Raw genomic sequence first — 13,179 nt, forward strand, 5'->3', positions numbered from 1 at the left:
ATAAAACTCTTGAATCTTGAATCTTGAATAAAGTCATTCATCTAAACAAAGAATAGTTCAATGTAGGTTATGGGATCTTAATCATTTGTAATGTATGACCCAAACTGAATATATTTGTCTCACCCTGGGACCCAGTCACATTAACCCCTCTATCCATAAAATCCCTCTATATACCTACATATAACCCATAGCTCTGTATGATAGCATGTACTGTACAATAATGATGTATATACTACATATATATATATATTCTCAACGCATATATATCTATCCACACCTCTCTGTACTTACCTGCACATAGTCCTTTACTATATCTATATCTGTACATATCCTACTCTTACTAGTTACTATACCATACTGTCTTTATACCTGTATTACTGTACATATTAATAATATTACAACTCTGTACATACATCTGATTAGCACTACACTCTAATTCTAAATACTAATTTGTATATGTTGTACCCAGTTTAATCACCTGTACATTGTATATTACTATTTCACATCACTGCTACATTTGCACTCTGGTTGGATGTCAAACTTATTTTTTCGTTGTACTGTACTTGTGCTGTATAATGACAAGTATTCTTATCTAATCTAATCTAATCTAATGTTTATGTTAAATGTAAGTCCTTTTCACAGATATATCTAAAGAATATATTCTTCAATAGGTTAACATGCAGGTTATGGGATCTTAATAATTTCTAATTCATGACCCAAACTGAATATATTGGTCTCACCCTGGGACCCAGTCACATTAAAACATCCTGGTACTCTTATCATAATGGGGAACCCTCCGGAGACCCCGTTTTTGGGTCCCGACCCATAGTTTGAAGAAACCCCGATATAGATAATAATGCAAGCATGTAAATTTTGCTCCCTCGGTTCAAAGGTTTCAGACCTGACTTTTGAGGAGTTTAACGGTTTCCCCGGAAAGGCTGCCTTCAAGGCCTCCCCGAAGCTCACCCAGCGCATGGCCGCCCAGCTGGTCAAGCCCTTCATGTTCGAGTACGCCAGGGGCCACGTGGGCAACATCCACGCCCCCGCGGAGGTCTCTGACACCATCGTCAACATCGTGAGAGGCATCCTCGGGTTCCTCCAAGTCACCGTCAAGACCACTCAGAGAGTGTACAGCCTGGAGGAGGTATGTGTAGCGAAGTCACAGCTGACCATTATGCACGCCGTTTTAGTTTGTTGATTTATATACTGTATGATTACTATAGCTGAAATAATTACAGTGACTGACTGGAAAGGATCTTGAGCAAGACACTTAACCCCTAATTACCCCCGATGAGCAGGTTGGCACCTTGCATGGTCGCCTCTGCCGTGAATGTGAGTTTTGAAGAACAAAATTGTAAAGCGCTTTGGATAAAAGTGCTATATATAATGCACCATTTACCATTTACTTCCTCTGCAGGCCGGCATCCATGGGCTGTGCCAGAGTAGCTATGCCATAGAGGTGACAGAGACGAAGGACATGGCCGTCACCCAAGTGGTCGACGTGGACAACTGCAGGAAGAAGGCGGAACTCTTCAAGGGAATGGCTCTTGCTGTCGCCGACAATCTATCCAAAGAGGTCGGTTTGTTCGCCTTTTGGTTAGATCCGATTCAGTCACATGGAATGGAGCTAGCGAACTGAAGTTAACCCTCTTCTCATCATACCTCTGTTGTTGTTGTTGTTGTTGTTGTTGTTGTTGTTGTTGTTGTTGTTGTTGTTGTTGTTGTTGTTGTTGTTGTTGTTGTTGTTGTTGTTGTTGTTCTTCTTCTTCTTCTTCTTCTTCTTCTTCTTCTTCAGTTTCATTTACTTATTTCAAACCAATGCAACCAATACAAGACAACCACAAACCAGTACAATAACCACCATAAAACATAGAAAAAAGACAACAGTAACAACAGACACCACTTAATGGTTTGAAAAGGGGGATGGAAGAAGCTAAGTATGTGAATTTCCATTCCCCACACCAGTGGCCATCAATTGCTATACATACAACATGTAACATTGCTCTGTTTCCCACATTCCCCCGACATCTACAGTAAACAAGACATACATGAGTCTGACTAGTTAATACATATTCTATATAACATTAACCTTTCAATATTCCTTTATTTAACTTTCTTTTAAACTGGTTTATATTTGACTCAGTTTAACCTCCTCGTCCAATCCATTCCATAATCTCACTCCACAAACAGATATGCACATAGATTCTAGAGTGGTTCTTGCACCCGGTAGCTGAAGTTTCTGTTTCCCTCTAAGATTATAATTCCTTGTTGTTGTTCTTCTTCTTCTTTGTCTGTCTGTCTTTAAATCCAGAGAGGTGAATCTACCGCTTCAGCCGTGAGATACGTCTTCACGGTCAAACCGACCGCCGATGGAGGAGTGATCACTAAGGCCCACGCCCTCGAGAGTCAACATTTCACTCCGTTCAACGTGAAGGGTGGTACTTCCAGAATACAAGCCATGTAAGGAAACGTAATCTCTGCTCATTCCATCCGGTCATCTCAATCGTTTTAATGCACCCGTGCACGATATTAATAATGGTTTTAAAAGATTGTTTGGATGAAGCACGGGCCATTGCTCAATACTGTACTCCTAAAGTAAAGATGGTGACTGTTTACCCTTTCACTACCACACTACAGAAGGTTAACCCTTTCACTGCCACACTATAGAAGGTTAACCCGTTCACTGCCACACTACAGATGGTCAACCCTGTCACTGCCCCACTACATATGGTTAACCCTTTCACTACCACACTACAGATGGTTAACCCTTTCACTACCACACTACAGACCGTCTCTAGTGTGGTAGTGAAAGGTAAACATTCTGTAGTGTGGTAGTGAAAGGGTTAACATTATGTAGTGTGGTAGTGAAAGGTAGCATGCTGTAGTGTGGTAGTGAAAGGGTTAACATTCTGTAGTGTGGTAGTGAAAAGTTAACATTCTGTAGTGTGGTAGTGAAAGGGTTAACCTTATGTAGGTAGTGAAAGGGTTAACCGTCTGTAGTGTGGTAGTAAAAGGGTTAATGGGCATAACTAATATTGGAGTAGGAGCCTATAGGGTCAGATTTACTTTCATGCGGGCAATCATTGTGTATAAGTAGGTGTCACATTTCTACAACGATGGACAAAAGCAACTTGTTGTTCTGGCCCGTAGGAAGGAGATGGTCCTGCTCAGTGTGACCGACACAGTTGGAAAGCCCACCGTGGGCCCGGTGGTGAACAGGGGAAGCCTGGTTTACAAGTTCCCCGACGAGCTCACCACCATCCCCATCATAATGCAAAACCTGGACGACCCCGCGACCAAGGTAACAATCCAAAAACACGTGCCCTGGGAACTTGACCTTCCTTCAAGCTGAGACGTATTTCTACAGTAGTGGTGACAAAAAGAAGACGTTACCGTGTCGTGTCATTCCTCCCCGCAGGTTGTTGAGTTGATCAAGCGTTTGGCTGCAGATAATATGTACCAGGTCGACAGCGCAACCAGTGGAGACATCATTAAGGTGTATCAACTCCTCCGGCTGATCCCCTTTGAAGGCCTGGAGGACATGTGGAAGCAGCTGGCAGGCCACGCTGAACACAGGTGTGTATTCACTTCTCATATGGTGACAAGGGAGGGGGCGGTGCGGATGCTAATTTGTTGTTTATTTTGTATCATCCCTCATACAAATTAAGAATGTATCACTTGCTACAAAAGATTACTACTCTCTTCTGTAATTAACAAATGAATCATGGACACCGTAGTAGCCTACCCCTGATGAAAAAGCCAGAAAAGCACTATTGATATGCAATCTTAATTAGAAACCAGAATGTGATTTCCAGAACTATTACACACTAGGGAATGCTTTGGTTTAATCACTGACCTGACGTCTAGCGTATAGGAGCGAGCAAAATAACTTAAACCGTCACCTCAGTGTCACTACGCCTGCCTTGTGCTGATAATGGGTCATTCTGCTGTGCTAATTGGCTAAGCTTATCTTCCAATTGAGTTCAGGGAGGAAATTTGTCTGGCACATTAGTATTGATGAATGAGTCATTATCACATAAAGCATGGTGGTGGCTAAGGGCTGCTTTGCTTGCTACTGATGGTGGACACTGAGTCAAGCTATTGATCCGACCTTGTGTTTTTCTTCACCAGAAGAAACACTGATGTATTGGTTCTAAATAAATAAATACAATAAATAAACTGTATTTGTATAGCATCTTTTATTAAGAAGATTACAGAGAGGCGGTCAGGTGGCGTAGCGGAGATTGCGTTCGTCACCAACCCCCGAGACGCTGGATTCGCCCGTTCGAATCCAGCTCACAGCTCCGGGGTTGTCACCAGCTTGGCTGGCCGTTCACACTAATACAATTGGCAGTATTAGAGGGTGGGAGAAGCTGGCGGGGTGGGTCCGGGTCGTTGTAAACAGCGACTCAGGTCGGGGCGCCTGCTAAGCGCGGATAGGATCTAAGTGGGATAGTGTGATCCTTCCACACGCTACGCCCTCTCAGTGAGAGTCCGCGCTGCCAGGTGAAAAGAAGCGGTTGATTGGCTAGACGTGTGTCGGAGGAAGCACGTGATAACCTCCACTCTCCCAGACCGACTGTGGGGGGTAAGTGCGCAGCGACCAGGAAGGGGATTGGGAATTGGCATAACGACTAACATTGGGATGGGAGAAAATCGGAGGAAAAAGGAGGGGGAAAAAGACCAATAAAAAAAAGGAGATTACAGAGTGCTTCACAAAAAAGAACAACCAGGTAGAGGTAGGTACGTATAGATAGATAGATAGATAGATAGATAGATAGATAGATAGATAGATAGATAGATAGATAGATAGATAGATAGATAGATAGATAGACAGACAGACAGACAGACAGACAGACAGACAGACAGACAGACAGACAGACAGACAGACAGACAGACAGACAGACAGACAGACAGACAGACAGACAGACAGACAGACAGACAGACAGACAGACAGACAGACAGACAGACAGACAGACAGACAGACAGACAGACAGACAGACAGACAGACAGATAGATAGATAGATAGATAGATAGATAGATAGATAGATAGATAGATAGATAGATAGATAGATAGATAGATAGATAGATAGATAGATAGATAGATAGATAGATAGATAGATAGATAGATAGATAGATAGATAGATAGATAGATAGATAGATAGATAGATAGATAGATAGATAGATAGATAGATAGATAGATAGATAGATAGATAGATAGTAGGACTGTTGATACTGTAGGACTGATGACACTGTAGGACTGATGACACTGTACTGATGACACTGTAGGACTGATGACACTGTACTGATGACACTGTAGGACTGATGACACTGTAGGACTGATGACACTGTAAGACTGATGTCTTTCAACTATTAATTAAACCAATTTAACTTTCCCTTTGTTGGGGCCAGACACTGGTTCTTGGACATGGTGGTTGAGGTCACCGACGCCAGGCTCCTGAAGTTCCTGGCGCTCAGGTTCAAGGCTGGAGACGTGTCGCACAATGAAGCTGCTCAAACCTTCATGATGGCGTTGCAGCATCTGCAACCTCTCCCTGAGCTTGTTGAGATGGCTAAAGTGAGTACCCACCAGGGTCATTGTAGTTTTACATTTTTGTTTTCAATTCAGTTTTGTTTCAGATAGTTAGCTAGTTTCAGTTAAATGTTATTGTTTCAAAATGTTTAGTAGTAATTTAGTTTTTTATTAGTTTCAGTATTATTATTATAATTTTTTGTTCAGAAGAAGTTCAGAAGGTATTGCTTAATACAAACACTTGACTTTATGAAGGCAGTTGACTCACTGACATCCCAGTATCAATAAACATTAAGCACCAATGCCTCGTCACGCTTGCTGTATTGACACATTTTACCATATTAACAATGACTAAAACTAAAAAAAACATTTATTGTATATTAAAACATTTTTATACCGTCTAGTTTTTATTTTTATTTCAGATGACTAAAATCGAGTTTTAGTTTAGTTTTAGTCTGTTGTGTTTTTGTTAACTATTTATACTATAGTATACTATAATAATAGTATTAATAATAGTTAACTATAATAACATTGGTTCACTTCTTACTGAAGATGTAATTTGCAAGCATTTGTAGACATTTTATATAATAAGTGTCTCCAGAAGATGATTGAGATAGAAATATGATTTAAAATCATGTATAATAAATAAATAGGATGTTTACAAAAATAAATAAGCTTCATATTGTCTCTCCCATGGTCTTCTAGGAGTTCTTCATCATTCCTTTTAGTAAATCCAACCCATATCTGTGGAACACTGTGGTGCTTGCCTATGGCTCTCTGGTGTACAGACTGTGTGCCTATGTGACACCTTGCCCAGTGCCCGCTGTTCAGGTAATTGTACAACATAGTAATTATATATGCCATGATGAGGGTTTTGAACTGAAATGTCAGCTGCAATAAATCACTGGAGATGTTTTTCAGAGGCTGTGTGCAGTTGTCACTTCCTCAAAACTATAAAACATTAAAATAAAATGTTTTTTAAAAGTCACCCATCATTATTTTGGGTAATTAGAAGAAGTCCTTACAAGCGTGACAGTTTCCTCATAAAAAAAAATTTGTAATGTCTTGAGACATGTCTTAACCTTTAAATCACATGAATAATAAGAGTGAAGAAGTAAAAGTGAATAACCTTTCAATGACTTTTCTAGCCTCTGTCGGACATGGCCATGGACGGTTTGAATAGGCGCCATGAGGCAGACATGGTCCTCGCTCTCAAAGCTCTGGGGAACGCTGGCCACCCTGGCAGCATTAAGACCATCATGCGCTTCCTCCCCGGAGTGGCAGCCACACCTGTGGAGCTGCCCCCCCGCGTGCTGAGTGCTGCTGTGCAGTCTCTGAGACTCATAGCTGCCAGAGACCCTCAGCGTGTAAGGACCATACTGTAGGAAGAACACTTTTTTACTGTGGTCTGTTTGTCATTACTAACATGTATATAACCATCATGCATATAACCCTATACTTGCTTGTACACCTGCACATAACCCATAGCTCTGTATGATAGCATGTACAATAATGCTGTATATACCATATATATATATATTTATTCACGCCACATATACCTATCCTCACCTGTCTGTACTTACCTGCACATAGTCCCTTACTATATCTATATCTGTACATATCCTACTCTTACTAGTTACGCTGCTGGTCAGTAGTAGTCATACTGTCTCTATTTATATAATACAACTCTGTACATATATCTAATAAGCACTACACTCAGTAGTACTAATTTATATATTTTGTACCCAGTTTAACCACCTGTACATTGTATATTGCTGTTGCACTTTACTGCTACATTTGCACTCTGGGTGGATGCCAAACTTCTTTTTGTTGTACTGTACTTGTGCTGTATAATGACAATGCATTTTAATCTAAACATGTATAGTAGTAGCACTGGAATATCTATTCATGTTCAAATCTCAAAGCAATGCTATCATGTGTCTGCAGCTGAAACATTCCATTTCATTCCATTTACATTTCTGTTTACATTCCATAAAATGGAATATAAACAGATATATATAATAATGAATATTGTATGATTATAATATATATATAATATAATAATGAATATTATATATAATGAATATATATATTCAATAAAATATCCCAGGGCTACGCCAAGCGTAGATGCATGAGTTAAAGCCCTTCGCCCCTCAGGATCCCTTATCATTCTGCCCGCAGGTCCAGGATATTGCCCTGAACCTGTTTGTGCAGAAGGCCGTCGCCTCTGAGATACGCATGCTGGCCTTGATGATCCTGTTCGACTCCAAGCCCCCGCGGGCTTTAGTCTCCACTCTGACGGCACACCTGCTGGAGGAGAAAGACTACCATGTTGCGAGCTTTGCCTTCTCCCTCTTGAAAAGCTTCGCCAGATCAAGCACTCCGGACAATCACTTCCTGTGAGTATGATGACAACGCACCGGGGTGCGACCGATCAATGTGCATAACATTTCACATGGGATTTAAAGCTCTCGTATGATCTCGTCCGAGTCCCTGTGATCATAAATCACAAAAGCTAAAGTTAAAAGGATGTGTATCCATGATAATCAAACCGTAAAAAAACAGGCCAACATTTTGGGAAATTAGCTTACCATCTTCTCCAGAGAGAGATAAGAAGATAGATACCAGTTTCCTCTCTGTGTGTGAAAGCTATCTGGCTGCATGTTAGCCTAGTTTAGCACAATGAATGGAAGCAGACATGACCGGTTAGCCTAGGTATTATCCAACTAACACCTCTCCGAAGGCTAACCAGTCATGTCCGCTTCCATTCATTGTGCTAAGCTAGGCTAACGTGCAGCCAGGTAGCAGATCTACTGAACGCACAGAGAGGAAACTGGTATCTATCTTCTTGTCTCGCTCTGGAGAAGACGATAAGCTAGTTTCAAGTTTGTTTATTATTTGTCACAACAAAATACAGAATACTTTATGATGAAATGCTTATTTCTGTATGAAATAGCTAATTTCCCAAAATGTTGGCGTGTTCCTTAAGATGTTAAGATGTTAGATCCTAATATGAAAAACTGTGATTTAATGTTCTGTGCCTTACCTTGACTTTGTCTATTTTGCTGCTATCTATTTTATGTTTATTTTATGTCTCCACTTTATGTCTGGCAATTTTGTGCTCATTTTATGCCTGAAGCAATTATTGTATGAAAGGTGCTATACAAATGAAGTGTATTATTATTACTTTTGATGCATTGCAATGAAACTGTACATTTTACGTTGATGATGTCTGCCACAGCTCAATAGCCTGCAATGTAGCTGTGAAAATCCTGGCCCCTAAGTTTGGACGTCTCAGCTATCGCTTCAGCAAAGCTAAGCATTTGGATTGGTTCAATGGTATGTTTCAATCAACTACACAGCGGTGCCTCTATGGGTTATAAAACTGTCCTGAATATCAATGAAGACGTATGTTTGTCCATCCAGATGACTTCTTGATCGGCACATCCACCGAGGTCTTGATGCTGAGAAGTGCTACGACCTTCTTCCCCACAGAGATCATGCTGAAGGGAAAGTTCCATTTCATTGGTAGAATTCTGCAGCTTTTGGAGGTATGTAGAGCTTAGCAACCTTATCACTGAAACCAGGATTGAAATTAATTGTTCCGCCCACAGCAAACACATTACTCTACACTCCCTCTCCAATTAAATTCTAAAGCTCGGTGTCCGTGCTGAAGGGATCAAGGAACTCTTTGGCGCCAATATCGCAGGTTTCAAAGGAGATCTCAGCTACAGTGACTTCATGGCTGTCGTTGATGTGGTGAGTTCATGACTGAGGTTTCCCAACAATAATACTAATGCATTCATTCAAAATGTGCTTTGTTTTTCTTGATTGACAAAGTTGTGTGTTTTCTTTTAGCTGAAAAACTGGGAGACGTTGCCCCAAGATAAGCCTCTTCTGTCTGTATACTCACGGGCCTTCGGTCAAGAGTGGTTCTTCGCTGATCTGAATAGGGATGCAATTCAGAGATTCATCAGGGTGAGCCATGGCAATACAGCCTACAGTCATTTACATATTAACCCTTGTGTGGTGTTACTCACTCAATGTTCACAGGTCTGGTGGACCCACAATATTATTGGGATTGTAAAACAATAAAGCCATAACAATTCATGTAAAAATACTTAAGTTAACTTTATCTTAATTACAAGCAATCTAGACAGCATGCATAGTTCATATTTGCCATTTACCTCTGCTACTGTAGATCACATTCATCAAGTGCTATACATTTGTTGTGATAAAATGTGATGTCTGTAATCACATCCATTATAATCAAGACATGAATGGAATAAATCTTGAAAAATATAAATGAAACAAGGTGGAGGCAGACAGTGAAGGGACATAGTGAACCTTTTTGTTAAATTTTTACCATATTTACTTGTTTTCACCTACAATTTCCACAACACCACATTATGTAATATAAATGTAAATATAAATAATAAAAAATAAACATAAAATAAACCAAGGCCAATGAGTCAAAAATAATATAATAATAATAATATAATACAAATAATAATTGTATAATTTCTTTGAAACATTGAAAACGGTTCACACAGACCTGAAGGGTTAAACAAAAATAGTGGTCCCTCCACATCAGGACTAGTCCAGTCAATAAAAGGACCATATGTTACGGGGTGTCATGCAGGGTTCACAACATGTTAACCCTTTCACTGCCACGCTACCAAATTGTTAACCCTTTCACTACCACACTACAGACGGTTAAACCTTTGGTAGTGTGGTAGTGAAAGGGTTAAAGATTGCTCTCCTGTACGCCGGTGCAGGCTGTCCATCCCTCCGCAGGCAGAGAGAGCGCTGTCTGGGGGATGATCGAGAGCCTCCAGAGGGGGATTGCGTGGCACTGGACCAGGCCGCTCTTGATATTCGAGACGCGCTACATCCAGGCCACTACCTTGGGCCTCCCCGTGGAAATCAGCAAATATTATGGATCAGTCACCGCCATCACGGTTAATGGTGAGGACTGTAACACTGTGGAAATTATAATCAATGTCAAGCAATCAGGAGAATAATACATTTGATTTAACTCGACTGTGTCCTCTGTTTATGTAGCCAAGGCCGCGATCAATCCGCCACTGTCCCAACGCCTTGGAGAGCTGCTGACTTCTGAAATTTCACTGGAGACTGATGGTTTTATTGGGTAATTATTGAACTATGTCCAATGGTTAAAAAGAGGAATGGGGGGGGGGGGGGGGGGGTGTAAAATAATATTGAAAAAACGAAAACAGGAATTGGTTCCATCTAGAGACACATTATACTGCATATAATTTAAATAGTTTTTTAATCAATTCTGTCTTCTTGTTTTTACAGTGCCACCAAGGACCATTGGATCTTCCATGGGATCAACACAGACCTTTTTCAGAGTGGTGTGGAGCTGAAGAGCAAATCACCTCTTGCTCTTCCATGGAAGTTTGCTGCCAAAATTAACATCAGAGAAAAGAAGTTTGAACTGGACCTCCCGCCATGCACCAGGGAGATTCAATTATTTGGACTCACGTATGTCTAGGAGTTATATTATATAACGTGTTGCAGTTATACGCAACAAGCGGGCAATCAAGAATTAAGTAGCCTACGTATACCGACTTGAAATAATTATTAGTGCTGTCAGGCGATTAAAAAAATTGATCTAATTAATTACAGGATTTGTAATTAATTAATCTAATTAATCACATTTTAATCGCATAACCATTTTATGCCTGATATTCTATATTCTATAATCATATTTCAAATAGCATGTGTCCGGATGGCAGAATTCAGTACTGTATCTACAAAACCTTCTGTTTAATCATCTTCCATCTATTAATTTGCTTAGATTTTTCAGGTCTGGTCAATTTGAGCATAGTGTTATTCACAGTCAAAGATAAAAAAAAAATGTATTGATATTCTCATTTGGTTCATTACAATTTACTCAAGCCTAGTAACAGACACAGTATTTCTGACACTGGGAATACATTCCCTGAGATCCATAGATGTCCCTATTAGAATCAGATACCAAGAACATGCAAATGGACCATATAAAAAAAAGGTCTGTAAACGTGTATTCTACGTTCTTATGGAATGAATGAGATAAAAAAAAAATAAAAAATTGTAATTAATTTTGAGTTAATTTTCATAACGCGATAATTTGCTGTGTAATTAATTAATCTAATTAACGCGATAAACTGACAGCCCTAATAATTATACTTCCCATTCTGAACCAACAGCTTCGACATGTACGCAGTGTCCAGGAACATCGAGGAGCCAGCCTCGGCTAAGATGACCCCGATGATGCCTAATGCCATCGACGCTAACAACGAGGTAATTCGAATGAACTCGGAGAATAGGATTGCTGAGCCAATGCAGGTGCGATCTATATCTTAAACATATCTTAAAGGGATATTTCACTTTAGTAAAAATCAGCAGTCAAGCAATAATATTGTTGTTTATACTTCAGAAGTATGATCTAGTTAGACTTGGGCCTCAAAATGAATGGAAGTGAATGAGGAGCCCAACACCTGGGAGGAATGGTGGTGTTGACAGCAGACGACAGGGACAGCAGTGGTCACTAGCTCACTTGTAGATGAGTGAAAGTGAAATATCCCTTTAAAGGGGCAATTCACCCACAATTTAAAAAAACAACATCCTATTTTCCCCCTTACCCAGAGTGATACAGATCCACCTCTTAAAAATCTAACCTCTACATGATTACCGCAGTAGAAGGGCAGAGCAGAGCTCAGAGTCCGGAGAGCTGCAGCTGTATATATCCACCCAGATTGTTTTGGTGTGATTCCAAAACTAAGTGAATCACACCACCAAACCGATCTGTATGGATAGATACTGTAGCCCTCCAGATGAGGGGGATTTTTTTTAATCTTTTTTCTTAACTGCCCCTTTAAAAAGAGATAATGAATTCAACTCAACACCAGCTTAAATGAATGTAATTTAACATAGACAAATGCCTCTATGCGTTTATTTCATCAACTAGATGGTGGCACCAGACACCTACCATCCAATAGCCAAGGTGTGTGCCGATAGCAACATCTACGGAGTGGGCGTCTGTGTGGAGTCTGAGGTGAAGAGAGCCTATTACAACGAGGAGTACCCTCTATACTACTTCATGGGATACACCCACTTTGCGTTGAAACTCATCCCAGGTACAGACAAAGTGTCCAACACTATTTCACCCCACACAGTAGCGATGGAAATACATGACTAAAGAGTGTTACTTCTGCATAATATCGAGAACGTTTGTTCGGTCTTCACCTTTCCGGTAACCAACTCCGTCCTCTTCTCAACACCAGCCCATGCGATCAAACCTGTTGACAAGATCCACTTCGAGGTGAACGCCGGACCGAGCAGGCATCCAGCGACTGTGGGTGACTTGCTTGAGAGTCTGAGGAGGCTTTCCAAGGTACTGCATAATTTTTTATCACAATGCCTGTTCCCATCCACTCAGCTTCCGCTGATCCTCGTTTTCCTTTTACAGGAAGCCACCAGGCGACTACGTCTCAACTTTGGCTCCTCCTCAAGACCTCATGATCTCAGTTTCGCTTCTGACGCAAGATCTCATGAAGAACCTCATGCCGTCATAGTAGAGGTATGACAAGGTTTCTATATTATGAAGGTTTACTCACAGATGTGTAAATAAATACACA

At 40.6% G+C, this 13,179-nt stretch overlaps 1 protein-coding gene across 1 annotated transcript in view; it reads left to right on the forward strand.

The window, feature by feature from the left end:
* Positions 1-13,179, forward strand: part of vtg3 (vitellogenin 3, phosvitinless) — a gene marked incomplete at both ends in the record, with an annotated part of 78,598 nt that overhangs the window by 1,773 nt on the left and 63,646 nt on the right. Inside the window, 19 exons of the mRNA XM_084308470.1 lie at positions 893-1,144; positions 1,418-1,576; positions 2,312-2,460; positions 3,151-3,301; positions 3,419-3,576; positions 5,413-5,578; positions 6,239-6,364; positions 6,682-6,900; positions 7,715-7,932; positions 8,775-8,872; positions 8,960-9,084; positions 9,191-9,292; positions 9,392-9,511; positions 10,312-10,501; positions 10,598-10,685; positions 10,856-11,041; positions 11,749-11,842; positions 12,510-12,678; positions 12,826-12,935. Coding sequence (XP_084164596.1) covers positions 893-1,144; positions 1,418-1,576; positions 2,312-2,460; positions 3,151-3,301; positions 3,419-3,576; positions 5,413-5,578; positions 6,239-6,364; positions 6,682-6,900; positions 7,715-7,932; positions 8,775-8,872; positions 8,960-9,084; positions 9,191-9,292; positions 9,392-9,511; positions 10,312-10,501; positions 10,598-10,685; positions 10,856-11,041; positions 11,749-11,842; positions 12,510-12,678; positions 12,826-12,935 — 2,880 coding nt within the window. The remainder of the gene's footprint in view (positions 1-892; positions 1,145-1,417; positions 1,577-2,311; positions 2,461-3,150; positions 3,302-3,418; positions 3,577-5,412; positions 5,579-6,238; positions 6,365-6,681; positions 6,901-7,714; positions 7,933-8,774; positions 8,873-8,959; positions 9,085-9,190; positions 9,293-9,391; positions 9,512-10,311; positions 10,502-10,597; positions 10,686-10,855; positions 11,042-11,748; positions 11,843-12,509; positions 12,679-12,825; positions 12,936-13,179) is intronic.

This window comes from Notolepis coatsorum, assembly GCF_963971535.1.
Source record: "Notolepis coatsorum genome assembly, chromosome: 2".
Taxonomy (NCBI): domain Eukaryota; kingdom Metazoa; phylum Chordata; class Actinopteri; order Aulopiformes; family Paralepididae; genus Notolepis; species Notolepis coatsorum.